General features: G+C 41.2%; 2 protein-coding genes across 3 annotated transcripts; both read right to left on the bottom strand.

Moving 5' to 3' along the window:
* Positions 1–1,160: 1,160 nt before the first annotated feature.
* On the bottom strand, positions 1,161–4,771 carry LOC116933740 (prolyl endopeptidase). Its single transcript, XM_045180114.1, is given in 13 exon segments — positions 1,161–1,507; positions 1,626–1,694; positions 1,780–2,035; positions 2,109–2,321; positions 2,391–2,470; positions 2,545–2,826; positions 2,828–2,977; positions 3,047–3,247; positions 3,312–3,477; positions 3,558–3,783; positions 3,856–4,043; positions 4,114–4,337; positions 4,442–4,771. Coding segments are annotated over 13 exon segments (2,388 nt in total). The 5' UTR covers positions 4,709–4,771; the 3' UTR covers positions 1,161–1,441.
* A 954-nt stretch (positions 4,772–5,725) lies between these two features.
* Positions 5,726–10,973, bottom strand: LOC116933729. Of its 2 annotated transcripts, none has more exons than XM_045180111.1 (13): positions 10,754–10,973; positions 9,696–9,817; positions 9,238–9,624; positions 8,988–9,155; positions 8,673–8,901; positions 8,523–8,606; positions 8,267–8,400; positions 7,357–7,493; positions 7,126–7,280; positions 6,984–7,062; positions 6,759–6,921; positions 6,432–6,684; positions 5,726–6,357 (listed from the first exon to the last, which is right to left on the bottom strand). In XM_045180111.1, exons 2-13 carry the CDS (start codon positions 9,747–9,749, stop codon positions 6,188–6,190), a joined length of 2,013 nt encoding a protein of 670 aa, XP_045036046.1. In that variant the 5' UTR covers positions 9,750–9,817; positions 10,754–10,973; the 3' UTR covers positions 5,726–6,187. The 2 variants fall into 2 exon arrangements, with proteins under 2 accessions (XP_045036046.1, XP_045036045.1); XM_045180110.1 differs by having other exon boundaries at positions 9,696–9,770.
* Between the last annotated feature and the right edge of the window lie 5,379 nt (positions 10,974–16,352).

Genomic DNA, 16,352 nt, shown 5'->3' with positions numbered 1-16,352 from the left:
AAAAAGAGGAGAGCGTAGAACCCTGAGAATTGTACGGCACCACTTGTGGATGCCAATCAGCCCATTTTATTTGCCCTCCCCTAAAGAGAAAAATGCAATCAACAAGAAAAAAAAAATGGGGGCTCTGTAAGCATTTATCAGAGGAGCACTGGGTTTGTATAAATATAGTTTTGGTTGCGCGTGTGCTGTTTATTTTCGCTCTTCCGTAGACTCTATATAGCTAGCTTGGCTTGTTGTGTAATGTCTAGTCCTAGTTGTACCGCTTCTTTTTTAATATATCTTTTTGGAAGGTTTTTATACTCATCCCATCATTATTTTGGTTTCATATGTACCCTTCCTACTCTATTGTCGAATATACCATAAGGGGGAAAAAAGGTTTTTTGAAGCGGTACAACCCGCGGGCGGTGGCCTACATATTTATGGAAGCGAGTGTACCACCTACCCCCAACTGTTTCGCAGGCACCGAGACTCACGCCCACGCGCTCTCTCTTTCTCTCTGGCAGAATAATAATATAGGAATCCCTTAACTGTCATCACCAACCAACGCCTTCTTTTTTTTCACTCTTCTTCCTTGTTAAATTTCGTAGAAAGAAAAAAACACACACGGTGGGGCTGAAATGGAGCGAAAGAAAAATAATAAGAAACACTGGAACGGCAGACAACAGACAACCAGACCACAAGTTTAAACAGAAAATGAAACTATTTCTGGGATGAGCATGTTTTTTTCTCCTCTTTTCTCGAGTCCCTTTGCCATGGAGAGTAACACCGTGAAACTTACACTACATCGCTTATTCCCTACCGCATTTTATTATTATTATTCTTTCGCTCCTTTGAATCGGTGGTATCAAATACTACAAGTTTATCGTCTCTCAGCTGCGTGAAATCGGGTGAATAAAATCCGAGGCGACAATGCGTTTCTCACCTTTTCCCCATGATTACGTGCCTTGGCATGAACCAGATATGTTATCTCTTCCGCCGTTCTGAGAAAGACGTCACTGTCTGGCGAGTTTTTTTCTTTTCTTTCTCGGTCCGGTAGATAAAATGTTGCAAAAATACGACAACCCATGGCATTTCAGTTAAGACTACTTCATCCCCAAGTAATTTCAAAAGCGAAAAAAAAACAAAATTAAATTAAATTCATCGTTTTTGCATTACAAGGCTAATTTTCTTTTGATGTATTGATCGACTTTTCGGTAGATTCACCTGGTTGAAACATCATGTGTCAATATAATAAGACCACATTAGAATCAGATGGAAAACAAAGGGGAGGTTCAGAATGTTTGCCTTATCCTATAGAGTTTGATTGCACGGGTTACAAAGTTTTCTGTGTGGGTTTTCTGTATACTAGTTGCAATTACTTCTACTCAACTAATCAAATTCCTGTCGACCTATCCTAAAAAGAAAGATTAGGATTGTTTGCATTGATTGCAGCCCTCGGATTTCATAATTGGAATTCAAGATTCAGGGCGCGCGCCAAAAATGCAAAGACGTCACTGTGTTCGTCAATCTGTCGAGACGAAATTAAAGAAAAAAGAAAAACGGCATCAGGTTTTGGTTAAGCTATGCAAAAAGAAAAAGAAAGAAACGTGGAACAAAATATCGACTCCTTTTAAGGAGAACCTTACGATTTTTGAGGTGGGTTTGTTGGCACCGTGACCGGCTTTAGTTTCGATGCGTATCATGAGCGGGTTGGTCTGCGCGGTAATCACAATGATATATACTTTTTGTTTTGTTAAACTGCGGTTAGACCTCATTTAAAAGGTCACGAGAATACAATACCTGTTTGGCGCAGTCCCTGAACGTGTGGTGCATCTGGGCCATATATTTAAGCGAGTGCAGCGGCACGACGCGGTCGTCATGATCAGCCGTAAGCAACAGCATCGCCGGGTATTGGCCAGTTTCAGGTACTTTCAAATTATGTAGCGGTGAGAACTTTAACAGATTCTCAAACGCCGCCTTCTCTTCGGGGCTGCCATAGTCTGACACCCAACAGTACCCCACTGTAAACTTGTGGAACCGCAGCATGTCCATTACGCTGGTACAAGAAAAATTAACGAGGCCAAAAATAGGATTAAGTTTCGTGCGTTTGGATAATGAGTCTTTGTTACCCGACGTGAGCAATGCCAGCGGCGTAGAGCTCAGGACGTTGGTTGACGCAAGCTCCTATCAACAAACCGCCATTAGATGCACCTTGTATAGCCAACTTTGAGCTCGAAGTGTAGCCATTGGCGATTAGATATTCAGCGGCCGAATGAAAGTCGTCGAAAGAGTTTTGTTTGTTGAACAGACGCCCACCATCGTGCCACGCTTCACCGTATTCTCTACAACATTTGAGCTGAGTTTTATCCCTAGTTGCTGTCAACTGAGAAGGAAAAAAAAAAAAAACCTACCCTCCTCCACGTATGTTAGGTACGGCAAAGACACCGTTGAAATGCTGCATAAATACGATTCGCGTTACGCTGAAGGCGGGCTATTAGTGAAGAGATTCAAGCGTTAAACATCATCGTTATTATTAAAGGTAAATCGTGCGTTGTTTTACTATACTTCGAGGCTTATGTTGAATCCACCGTACCCGTACATTAGGCAAGGATTAGTCCCATCCAAAATGACAGTCTGGAAACGTACACAACGAATTATGGTTAGCATTCCAAGAACGAAACAATAAAAATAGAGACCTTTTTTGACAATGAACATTGGGATGCGCGTGCCATCCTTTGATGGGTAGAAAACTTGCTGAGTTTCGAACAGAGACGGATCAAATCCATCAAGTTCAATTTGACGGAAGACGGTTGGTTCCGCTTCGACTGTTTCTCCGATATCGCATCGGATAAATGACGCCAGGAGTTAAAAAAGAACCGAATTGGAAGAAGAATTCGGAAGAGGTGCTCTTGCCAGAAAATTCACGCACGGTGCCCATTTCAAGGGTATAGGTTTTCAAAAGTTGGCCATTTTTTAAATCGCGCAATTGCAGGATATTCTGTAATGTGATAAAGACAATCACGAGTAATTTCGCGCAATCTCTGTGCTTATTATCCATGATTCCAACCTTGACGTCGTGCATATAGCAAACGATAAGCTTATCCTTGTTGATGCAAGCAGCCCAATCCAAAACGTCAGAAGGATCAGCTTCCAGCAGTGTTTTCCAGTGTTCACGAGCTGGTTGATTGAAATCAATTTGAATCAATCTGTAGTTAGGTGCCTCCTTGTTGGTTCGGAAAACAACTACTGATTCGGTATTTGAAACGTACTAAAAAAAAAAAAAATAGGTGATGTAACGAATGTGTATGGTATCCAATAGTACGTGACACTACCTCATAGTCTGCCTCCATCTTGTCAACCACAGTGATCAGCTCCAATTTCCCATTGATAGTTTTATCCGGCAAGGCAGTGAGGTCACAGAAGTAAATGTTATTGTATTGGCAGTCTCTTCCGGTTGTAACTATCAAATAGCGACCGCAATCTGTTACCCCTCCTTGACTGTCAAATAAAAATAGTGCAAAACAAAGGTCCAGTAATTAAGATCCAATTCGGATAGATTGTCCAACGCAAAATCTCACATCCGCCATTTGGGTTCATGGGGAAATTCGACAACTAGAACATCTTCGCTTTGTTGCGTCCCAATCCGATGATAGAATAACTTGTGATTTTCATTAGACGTGGTTTCAGAACCATCAGTCTTTCCTTGCTGTTCGGGATAGCATGAGTAGAAGATACCCTTATGGTCATGAGTCCATGATATTGATGAGAATTTGATCTTTTCAAGCACCTCAGGGAAATCTTCTCCTATTCAGGTCACAGTCAAAATAATTTTTTCAAAATTAGAAATCCATTTAAAAAAGGATAGGTGATTTCTACCAGTCTGAACACATTTAAAATGGATGGAATTCCAGTCTGAGCCACTACGGCTTAGGCCATATGCAAAGATTTCACCATCTTCTGAAAACTTCTTCATAGAAAGAGACACAGTTCCATCATCAGACAAGGTATTGGGATCCAAGAAGACCTTAGGTTCAGACTCCAGGGAGTCTTGCACAAAAAGGACACTTATTTTTTCAAAAAAGAAAAGAATTAAGGGTTGAAAGTATACGATAATAATACTGGCTTTTTACTAACCTATGATTTTGGAGACCAGAATTTTTGTAAAAGAAATAGCGGTTCCCCTTTTTCATTGGACAAGAATATTTAGGAAAATTCCATAGCTCTGTCAATCTTTTTTTGATACTGGCCAAAGCTGGACTGCCCTGAATGTAGGGAGTCGTAAGTTCATTCTGAAGACAAACAAACTCCTGTGTTTCAGAAGAATCTGGATCCTCCAGCCAGCGATAGGAGTCTTCCACCTTGTAAGAGTAACAAACAACATTAAGTGTAGGGTTTTCACCTTTATTGTATGTGGGGCACATATAAGGTTTTGTGTGAAACTTGAAGTGTTACGTCGTTTTACCGTAATTCCGTGTAAATTTTCAGAGAAATCTATGCGTTTGGCAACTGGATACGTAAACGTCGACATATTGTTTAGACCGGTTGAATCGCTACTTAGTTTGAATTTATTATCAGAACGAAACAAGGACAAGCAGCTTTGTGTAAGTGTTAGATGCCAAGGAAAACTATTTCGATTTCGAACCGAGAGAGATCGACTGCTGTTGATAAGGAGTGCTCTACGACGACTACCGCCAAAAAGGGATCTCCACGGAAGTTTAATACTAATCATAATTACAGAGAAGACCAAGAATTATTTTGTACAAAGTAAACTAGTTTTTATCAAAACTGAAAATAGTGTAAGAGTTTTATTTTGGTCTTAAAATTTGTGCGGTCCTTTTTGGAAATCTGGCAGCGTCCATTCTTCTGTCAAGACTCTTGGTGGGATATTTAACTTCTGTCTGGAAGTTAAACCCAAATAAGCTTTAGAGAGTACGCAGCATGCAGCACTCGTAGGCGACATAATGATAGGGTTTTGTTTTCGACGCGTAAAGGATGCAGCTGCACATACCTTCTTATAACTGTTATTGGAAAACACAAAGATTATTAGCTAAGTTCAGTTGGTTTATTTTTTAAAAGGCTGCTCTTGTTTGACAACTTCTTGTCATCATAACGTTATAAGACTTGATTATAGACAAAATTAATTTATAGAGCAGCTCGAAACCGTTGTTCATCTTATTTATCATTTTACTTTAACATTTGCAACAACATGGTCACACTCCATGTCAGAAAAATGCTAGGCAATTCTTGTAACCCGTATCGCTTCTTGAATTCTAGCCACCTTACTGGTTGTCGGCGATGTTCCCGTAAAAGCATCTTATTAGTATTGAAGCGGATGCACGAACGGCATTCTTCTCTGCAGCAGGACATTTTCAAAACAAAAACTTTCCGGCTTTTTCTGCTTAATGCTTTTGATTCCTCACGAATTCAGGGCCTCTCTTTTGCAATGAACTGGGTGCGATTTCTCGGGAAAAGATTCAAATTTTGTAAGCGCTCGTACAGTACATAAAAAGTATCTTCGACATTGGCGGTTGGAACTATGTAAATGCAATGTAAGTTGAAATAAAAAAGAAAAACAGTAAGGGGGGAGATCAAAAGAAATTTCATGAAAAGGCTTTCGGGTCCACTGAGGCGCCCGTGCTTACTGTGAACTTCAAAATTTCCCGCACTCTTGATCGGCGCCGTCTTTTCTGTGTTATGTAAAATGAGAAAAATGACTCGGCAAGTTATGCTCGTGAAAAAGAAAATCTTTACGTTAGTCACAGTGTATTTGCACGCAGCTGATTGTCATTACGACAATGTTCAAGGCGAGTGAATTATAATTCTCGAAACAAAATTTTGGTTTATATAGATATGCAAGTAAAGTACAAAAAAAAATTCAACAATATCAAAAAAAAAGGTAACGCCCACCGACATTCATTCAATGTAATTACTCTTTTTTCCTCCCGCTAACCTTATGGGAAACTTTACATCGACAAAATAATCCAGAAACCGCATTAAGAAGTCAGTCCTCAAAGAAAAGCCCGTTTGAATGGACGAATTACCGATTAATTCGTTGTCTTCAAGTTAACCCTTTTCACTAACTAAAATGTTTTTTGACAGAAACGCGCGATAATAAAAAATTAAGCATCGACATTTTTTTGTGGAAAATTTCAAAGCTGTTCCTGTATAAAAATTGCAATGGCTGATTTTGTTGTTAATGCAATTGAAACTATTGGAAGTTGGATCGATGCTTGTTATTGCCGAATTGATTGTCGATAGTTGGCGGTGCGCCGTAATGTTGGTGATAGAGGGAACTCTCCGATTGTGAGCGATGACGTAGACGCACGCATAAAATGCAGAGAACGATGCTCAGGACGGTGCAGATCAAGACAGATAATCCTATAAATCCCAAATAATTTTCAATAATTTTCATTTTTTTAAATTGAAGTGAAACTAAAGAATCGGTTCCTTACCGATAAGGGCACCAATGGCTACTGGTTTGAGGCAAATGTGATCCGTGTCTGAAACGCTTAAGCTCGTCTTTTTATCAGCAACAAACTCATTAGATAATTCACCAGCTGCATTCTCATCATCCGCGATGACTTGCAGGGCCTGGAACAAGCTCAGATTCTCGGACAGGGTCGTGTTTGGTTTAGAGCTTCTCGCCACACGAGTGGCGTCCCGTTTGGTTAACTCGCGGCTGTTCCTCCAGTAACACGGCTGAGTCTAAGTGTCCCCGGTAAAATGGAATTGTAAAGAATACGATATCGTGTACAGAGTAAATGATAATAGGATGTTACCGGGCAATGTCCGTGACACATGCGAATGTCGCACTCGAGGTACAGAGCCGGGCTGCCAGTGAACCGGAAAGCTTTCATGTAAGCAAAGACTTGCGTTTCGTAGAGTCCCGCATCCGTCCACGTCCCCCGAAATCGACTGATCAGTTTTTCGTTGATCGGGCATCTGAATTTCAATTGATTTTATAATTCTCGATTCTCTTCGCAATTGTTAATCTGGGAATTTACCCGTTCTCGTCGATCAACTGGATCTTTTTGGTAGCGCCATTATGAGCAAAGCAGTTGCTAACAATGACATCAAATCCATCTAATCGAATAATCTATCGTAATTGCGCTTGAATCTTTTGATCGAATTGACTTGCTTGCTTACCAAATTGGCTACGCATGTAGACGACCAAAGTCAACGGGTCACCGACACGAACTGGTCCACTAACTCGGGCGCCCGTAGTACCGTATCCGGAACGGATTTCCATATGGGCCTCAGGTGGGGTGAGCGTGAACGTCATCGGATTACCGGTTGCCACCCTGCTCGAAAAAAAATGTGCCCATTTAACAATAGCCAAATTTCAATTAGCGTTTCAAATCGAAATTCTCGACTTACCCCACGTCTAAAAAAGGAAAAGTGACCGTTTTCCAGTAATCGTAGCCGTACTCGCAAGTCATCTTGTAATGCTCGTCCCATTCTTCCTCGATAAGCGCACTGTACTGGATGCTCAGCGTGTTCCACATGAAGTTTTTCTAATTGTTTCAATGCGACAATGATTAGAAAAAACGAACGCCAAATCAAACGACGAATTAGAGACGCTGTCAATCCGATTTCAAGGATGGTCGACTTTGAATTTGCTGAGTCTGATAGTTGGCACATGAACTTTAGATATCGGGACAATGAACCCTCGAGTTTTCGAGTCGTTTTCTGCGGTGACAATCATGGTATCCTTTGCTATCGTCGTTTCAAGATCAGCAGAAAGGCTTGACGGAGAGGGAAATGAATCACACAATAGGGCCGTCTCATGTATACACGGTCGGCATTCAATTTTGAATGGCGACAACAAAATAAAGCGGAGCGGGAGAAAAAGAAAATCGAGTCACGCAGCCAGTGTAAGGTTCTTAAACTCTGGATCCCTCTTTGCTGGCTTATCGCACTCGATGCTTGTCCTGCCCGTCATCTCTCTGCTGCGATCTACCGGCGTGCGCCCCCGTAACGGTCCCTCGACGGCCAACAACCCCCAAATCTTCTATTGTCCTAGCGATACTGTAAAGAAGAGCACTATACATGCAGCTCTGACATTGCGTCACGCCAAGTTGCCCTTCAATGCAAAACTTATCCCTTTTATTCCCCCTTTTTTTTTATTTCTTCGGTCTTGATGCGCTCAAAACTTGACTAAAACGTCCGAAGATACCGTGAGCGCACACATCGGTCAGCTACGGCAGAAGAGAACTGAACGGAAGATAGTGGTAGTTGCACGAAGATGATAAAAGACGTTCCGAGCTGTTGGATCCAGCAAACTTACCGTCGGTTGTTTTCGGCTGTCCAGGTTGTGTGTGTTACCACCCAGCGTACCGCAACGGTTCAGTTGGATATAGAATTCGTAGTAGTCACGCCCAGTCCCGTTGACGTAGACACACAGAGGATCGTAAGCGAAACCTAGTTTTTTTTTTTTTTTTTTTTTTTTAGTTCATGGAAAAAGCACAGCAATAAGTAGAGGGGAAAAGAAAATTAAAATAATTGTTGTTGTCAGTTGAAAATATTCATTCAGTTGAAAGTACCGGTGGAGTAGATGATACCGCTGAACGAGCCGTTAAAACGCAGTTTGATTTTCATGTAGTCATTTTGACACTCAGCTTCAATGTCTTTAAACAGAAATTCAGTTACTCAGCTTTTTTTTTTTTTGTTTGCTAAAAATTTAAGATGTTTACTTAAAACACGGGTCATGTTGAGTCGTTGATTGGCTGCCTTTTCTTTCTCCCATCGGTTGGGCTTGTTCCAGCTGATATCGGGTGTAGGCACTTCACCATCCGGAGAAGGAATCGGCCTCTGTGGGAAACTGGGGAAAAGACCTTGATCTGTTGTGGTAGGTCGAGGTGGAAGCCCAAAGGGTCGTGCATTGTATGGCCGTCCGAAAATAGAACCGACAGACGTCTCAGTCTTCACAGCAAAACGAAATGTTAATCCATTTACCCTTCATTGCTATTGCACTTGACAAAACAATTACGAAAGAAACAAAAACATACGTGGTCGGGGAAGTTGCTGAATGAAGGTCTACCAACGGGATGCTTGAGCTTTGCGTATAGAACTTCGTGATCTCCTTCGTTTGGATCTGTTCTTCTGTGATGGATGTCTAAGTTGGTCGATGACGTGTTTAAATCTTCGTCCTCTTGTTTTACTTCTACGAGCTCAGACTTTGAAAAAAGACAAATGACGACATTTGTAAAATGCGCAGAGGGAATGAAAACAATTTTGAAAATAGAAATGAGGGCTCACCGGAGACGCATCGACATTGTCGGCAGCTTCACCTGTCCGTGCCACTAAACTTTGATTCACGCTGGCAATAGTAGAAGCTAATTCTGTCTGGTATGCAGGAGCCGATGTCGACGTGAACAAGCCACTTTCCGTGCTAGAAAATCGCTCTTCCGTCACGGATTCTTCCGTTTCGCTCGTCTTATCCGTCTCATCTGTGGCGTGTTCAGTCGCTTCTTGTTCGCTTTCTGTCTCTTGTTCTTCAATCAGATCGATTGGTGTTTCCAGCGCGCGGGCTGTGATGATGAAACGCGGTCTGCTGTCTTCTCGGTCCGCATAGATCGAATGCACCTCCGCAATGGGCGATGGGTCTCCGGAGTGGTCATCCATTTCAAGCGGCAACACAACTGCCTACAAATTAGGTTGCAACAAAACGCGAGGTGATGAACAGTTAAATGCGAGTGCAGAGTCCGCGTTCTTACCATTAAAGCCAAGAAGACAGTGATCCAGACGCATTTGTTGTCGATGGCACCCATCTTCCTTCCTGCCGTCGACTTCTGCAAAGAGTAAATGTCAACACCAGTTGCAAAAGTCAATTACAAAGCTAAAGAAAAAAAAAAAAACGCAAATTGAAAGCAAATGGCGACTGGGAGGAAAACTTGCTTATCACTGTTCTCTTATTGTTCTTTAAGGTGTATTGTACAGGTTATATGTGTATGTGTATGGTGTAATACGCCGGACACGCTGAAGATTCTTTGTTCACGGTCAGAATAGAGCAACAAGCCTGAAGATTCTATTTTTTAAATTTTTCTATTTGTAAGGACGAAAATAGTCCCCTCCCCCCCAAGGGCTTCTATTAGAGAAAGAGGGAATGATGAAGTCCAGTAGGAAGTTTTATTTGACAAAGAATTTTTAAAAATGGAATGAAAACTCTGTGATATTAAAAGATCTTTTAAGCGCTTTTATTTATTTTCCCCCTTTTTTTTTAGATACGTAACGTCATCAACTTCCTGTCCCTCTTACTTTCGTGTTTTATTATTTAGATTCAGAAAAACCGTAGACATTTTTTTGACCTTTGCTTCACTTTCTTTTCTTGTCATTTCTCCCCTTCGTCTTTTTCAAAGATCTCATTCTCCTTCTGTTTTCAAGTACGAGCCTACTATTAACCTGTTGAGTGATGACCTGTAAGGTCGTTTATGTCCCTGTTTAGCCAGCTATAAGACATAAACGCCAACGTCCATACACGAGATCTATTCAACGTTGGAAGACGGGAAAAGGTTTTTTGTTTTTTTACTTCCTGGCCTTAAAATCACTTTCTTTGGGTCCTGTCATCTAGTTCTCCTTTCGTTTTCTCTTCTAGACAGTAGCTCCAAATTAAGTTAAAGGTCAATTCGTCGGTACATCGTCGTTAAAATTGAACAAGGAACTTCTTCGAGCCAGCGAATGTGATCGCTAACAAACTAAATAATCCACCGCCTACACTAACATCTTTCTTGATACATTTGCCAGGCCAAAAATGAATTGAAAATTCATGACTTACGTTAGATTGGAGTTTAATTCGATATAGGGAACGTCTGACGTTGGAGCAGATCCTTTACGTTCACCTCAGATGTCGAGACGTGTTGCTCTTTGATGAATACGCTGAGATGCGGTGCGCTTGAAGTTTCACTGTCTTCCAATTTGGAAGGAGCACAATGTTGAGTTAGGAAGAGTCTGTTCACTTTTCTCGTCACTACTCTGTCCGGCTCGAAAGTAAATTTTTCAGCCATCCTACCTCAGCTTTTATAGAGATTGTCGTGAGCCGCGCGCGCTCACTTCGCCCCCGCTACGCTCCCGTACCTCAACCCGGTCGTTTGCACGGCAAACGGCATCCATACCCGGAGCGACTCCGCCCCATAAAACCTTTTTTTTTAAATCTCCAGTCAGAAACAGCAGTACACCTGCCACCCTCTTGTTTGATGACTCTCCTGACCAGCCAATAACATCCACTTCAATCTCGGAGATTTTGAAAAATTTGAATTAGATTATTTTATTTTATTTTACTAGTTGATTTTTGAAATATGCGGATGGGGGTCTATCGAATAATAGTAACTTACAAATAATCCTCGTATGCAAAGAGGGATTAATTTAAGATGTCGAATTTTCAGTGGTGACATGTTTGTCGGTTTCCCGGATGTTGTCAAACTCTCGCCATAGGATTAGATGACGTATTTTTATTTTCTCAAGGGTGTATATATACACATTGTATACCCTATCGCGTAGGATATAACATATACTTCCTAGACCGCAGAGGAATACAATGTACTATTGGGTGATATCACCCAAGACCTAAAGTTCACATCTATCGGAAGAGACGGAAGGTAATGATCCAGTGATAACAATTTGGAATCTATTGAAATCAAAGTAAAATCTTTGCCAAAAATTAATGATAGTGATGGTCAAGCATGGGGGGGCCAGCATCTAATGTTTGTAATTTCACAGGAATTTGTTACGGTGGCAGCAACTGATCGATTTGCCTCCACCAATTGATGATTTCCTACCTTTTCGTCTTTATTTAAACGCCACCGCAACGGGTTGCGCGGTGCCGGCCAAGGCCGTCGGATATCATTTCTATTGTCTTTTCACCAAAACATGATGAAGCATCATCGCATTTTTTTTTTTTTTTCCGGAAGAAAAACAAAACAAGAACTGACGTGAGAAGCTGCAAGGGGAAATTCTCATCACGATCTGCGCTAGACAAGCGGACCCAGTTAATATTTTCCCCTTTTCATTATTTTTATCGGCATCTTCAAAATTCAAAGAATAGACAAAAAAAAATGAAAAATATTTCCAGTCCGAGACAAATTTCAAAACATTTTTGTTGTCAATGTATTCCCTGAACATAATGGGGAGGGTTACCTAAGTTCCATCCCTTTCCCCCGTTTGCAACAAAACCGAAAGTGGAAAGACCATTAGTCGTCGTAGATTGCTCTTTCTGAACATTGTATCTAAGCGTCTAGAAAGAGAAAAACTGGAGAAAGGGTCTGATATAATATTTGCCCCCTTCCTCATAGTAGAATCACGTAACTCCGCCAAAAATATACGCCCCCAATTTTTTTATGTTCCATTATTTCTACGCTTTGCTCACAGTTCAACAAAAACTGTAGTGGCCGAACATTAGATTAAGTTTTTCCCACGTCTGCAATGCCATTCGACATCCGCCCTAACACTGCAGAGAATCGCCATTGAGATGGAAGAGAAAGAAAAACATCACAAGGAAGACCATCTTGCCCGGATCGTGATGCATCCACCAAGTATAGTTCCCCTCTTTTTTCTTTTACTTCTTTTATATGGAATTCCATGTAGAAAAATGTATTCAAGTCAACGTCAACACACAGTTTTAGGTGACTATTGTAAAAAAAGCTGTGTTATTTCTAACGCCCGGTCACGATCGAATTGAAGACGCTCACAGCGTTTAGAGCCACTGCTGTGTTTATTTGCAATCACCATGGTGAGGTAGAAACGAAAATGCTAGATTTTCTTTCGTTTCTCGATTCGTTCCCTCGCAAACAGCGACGTCCTTTGATCGCGTCCTTGCACTTTGTTGTAATCAGAAAACTAGCACTTGGCGCACAAATGCTTCTAGAATGTTTCTTTCTCATAAGCAATCGGTTGCTCGGATTCAGTGGTGTGTCGGTTAGAGGTAAATTTTGAAACGTTTTCAATCAGTCGAATCGTTCACTCGAATGATTCCTTCTCTTTTTCAAAAATGATTGAATAGATCTTAGTAGACTACCGCTGCGTGCGTGGGTGGATTAACGCTCACTGTTGTGTAGACTATCGCCGTAATTTTTGCGTACCACCAAAGAGTACCGATGTTCTTTCGTCTCTTGACCCCACTAGCAAAGCACGCAGACCCGGGCAGTCGACTCCAAATAATGGGTGAGACGGGAACTGATGACGTGCTTCTGTTGACAACAATGACCAGTTTCTTTGAATTGTATATATAAACGTGTATATAGTTTTGTGTCATTGTTCAGCAGTCGTTGTTCTTCTTCCTGGCCTTTTTTTTGATCCCGCTATATTTCGCTTCAATTCCAACTGCCTTTTTTTTTTCTCTCTCTTCTACTTGAAACTTGAATTTCTTCATTTCCCGAACTGCTGAGAGAATTCACCCTCCCTTTCTCTTTTATGATTCACTCTCGCTGACAGGGGTCGTCCGGGGTCTCACGACGACAAAAAATTCAAACAAAAGAGTCAGACCATCTAGATCTTAATACAATATAATAAAATGTATATCGTGGACTTTGTTTTCTGGTTGCTTGTTGTTCTTGAGACATTAGGGTTCAAAAATTCTATGAGCTTAAACCGCTATGTTCAAGTAAAAAGGCTAAAATTAGAATAAACGAAAAGTGAAACTGATGGTAGGTCTTTTGCTTCAAACGAAAAAAGAGTTGATTTTTCTTCCACTTTATTTTATTCAGCTGCCATTTTCCATCGTCGTAACTTAAGACTGTAATCCTCTTACTTTAAACCGAGTCGAAAGAGGTAGGCAAGAATAGGACATGGAAGAATGAAGACAGAAGAACAGTCGAAGAATCTCTTTCGAAATACAATAACAGGTACTTTTCAGATACATGATGCAAGTGCAGGTGCCTATTTTTGTTGATGGAACACCAGTCAACAACAAGAGCAACAAACAACAAAAGGGCTGGAAGAATTATTGAAAAGGCTTAAGACATAACCTTCCGTCTACATCAGGACTTGGAAGTAATAGCCGTGATAGCGGCATGCAGAAGCAGGAAACGAATTTTAACCGGCCAAAACGGCGAGTTGCTTGACGGGTGAGTGAACAAATAACCGCGCTCGTCACAAACAGTACAAAAGAAAGTGAATCCAACAAAAGCTGCACGGCAATACGGACTCTTGGAGCGCTGTAGCTAATGTGTAACATCATCCGCTAAGGAAATTCTAATGGGCTGCACGCTATCCGTCATAACGGACCGCACACGACCCGATCAATTGAAGCGCACGTAATAAAAAAAGAAAAGAAAAAACGAAATGAATGCAAAATGTTTTTTTAAAAAATAAGCCAAGTACAACGGACCCGTCATTGACAACAGCGATGCATTCGTCATCTCAGAAGATCGCAGACGGGATTCACCGTGATCTTCGTGAGAAAACTTCCGTGTCCTTCGAGCAACGGAGAACATGTTTGCTCAAGAAGGTGAAAAGAATCACATGATCACGAATATGGTTCATGGGATTCAAGAGCAACAGCCTACACCATGTAGCTGGATAGATTTATCAAGAAAAAAATGGCCGTCACGCATCCGTAAATAGAGCTCATCCTTCGGGGGATTGATGGCTGAGGCCGGCCAATGAACTTGGCCCGGATAATTCCGGTTGAATTGATCCCTATCGTGATTGTCATGGCAATATAGACCCACCCTTTATGTAAACAATGTTTATTTACATTTTTCTCTCCTATATAAATTAAGAAAACAAAAACCGGCTGTCGCTTGAAAATCGCGAGATGACATTGTCGAGAGAAAGCAACGTACTTCACGCCATACGGTTCAGCAGTAATGGCGGACATGTTCATTATTTTAATCAGCCAATGCTGGAAATATTTTCAATACATAATGAGCCTGTCGTCATATCAAGTGCGTTCTCATCTGGAACCGGCCAAAGAATCTCTTCAACGTTCAAACGTAGTATATGCATCAACAAAAGATCAGAACAGTTAAGCACACGATATTGTGCATAGCAAAGCCAACAGGAATTTCATTCTCCTTTGGCTTCTCACAACATTCTCCCGGCCCGCAAAATGTTTTTCCTTGTATTTTCTTCCATCTTTTCGGACAGCTCTTGATTATTTCTTCAACGTCCAAATAGGCAACATTATTATACTCCATTACGAGCACGTTCTCGATTTTTGAATGTGGATTGTGACGGACAGATTACGGTATTTCTTATTGAAATGTGAGCATTCCTGCGTTTCTATATATCACCAGAAAAAGCCGGACTGCGTGGCATTGCACGAATCGTTACCGTTTATGTCATTTAGCTTGTTACCCTCGTATTCTCGTATTTCACCAACTCGATTGTGACTGGTTGTTTGTGTTGAGGGCAGCCCACCGAATCACGGTACCGTATTCAAAATCGTAGAATATAGTCAAGGCGGCAGAGTGCAATCACCTTTCTATCCTCGCCCATCCAAGCCTCTAAAATATCTGGAAGGAGGAGAACGTCCGTGATGATGTCAATCAAAATGGTTGTCCTCTCAACACGACCTGATCCAGCGCGCTACACAGTATCGCTTTCTTTAGCTTGGACCTCTTCATCTCCCAGCTAAAGGTAAAAAAGATTCATGGGGCACTAGTTTGATCTTTCAGGTATAATAGTCAGTTTGATAGGCTATAGAGATTTTAAAAAAAGACGCAGCCGTGCAGAAAGGGAAGGCTCGCAGCAGCCCCCTCAAAAAATGATATTTTCTTCCCATTTATTTGTTTGTCTTTTATTATTTTCGTTGACTGCACAAGTACCGTTCGTAATGCCAACTGTATTCATACATTCGACCGTCTTAATGACATAAAAATGTGTTTAAGAAATGGCATGATTGTGTTTTCGTAGTCAATGTCCTGTGTCAATAAACGAACAAGGCGGAAGAAGTTTGTTTGTTTATCTCTGCGGGAGGCGAACACGCTGCAACGGTGTAGCAGATAAGGAAAAACGAAACGCATTCACCGTTAGAAGTTGTCGCCAAAAGTGTAAAATCTTTCCCAGCTCAGATCAACAACTTAATCATCGAAACGTAGATTGACCAGAAAATAAAGGAATTTGACATTCACAACGGTTTAAAGTGCACGATATGGCGTGGAATAAAAAGAATGGAAAAAAAGAAAGAACTATCGTGGCAAGACGGTATGTCGATGACTTGCCAACTCTTGTAGAAAAACAAAATCAAAGCTTTCGTCGTTCAGTTTTTTTTTTTTTTATGATTTCTTTTAAATTTGAAGTGTCGTTTCTCTTCCGAAAACTGGAAAATAATGGTATAGGGAATCATTTCTTGTCCCCATAGCTTTGTGTTTTGTCGCAAAAGATTGCGTTTAATGGAATCGCGGAAGCATTCCGTCACGCCGATTTACCCCGCTTAG

This window comes from Daphnia magna, linkage group LG1 (genome assembly GCF_020631705.1).
Source record: "Daphnia magna isolate NIES linkage group LG1, ASM2063170v1.1, whole genome shotgun sequence".
NCBI lineage: Eukaryota > Metazoa > Arthropoda > Branchiopoda > Diplostraca > Daphniidae > Daphnia > Daphnia magna.
Note: the sequence above shows the minus strand (reverse complement) of the source record. Positions and strands in the feature narration are given on the sequence as shown.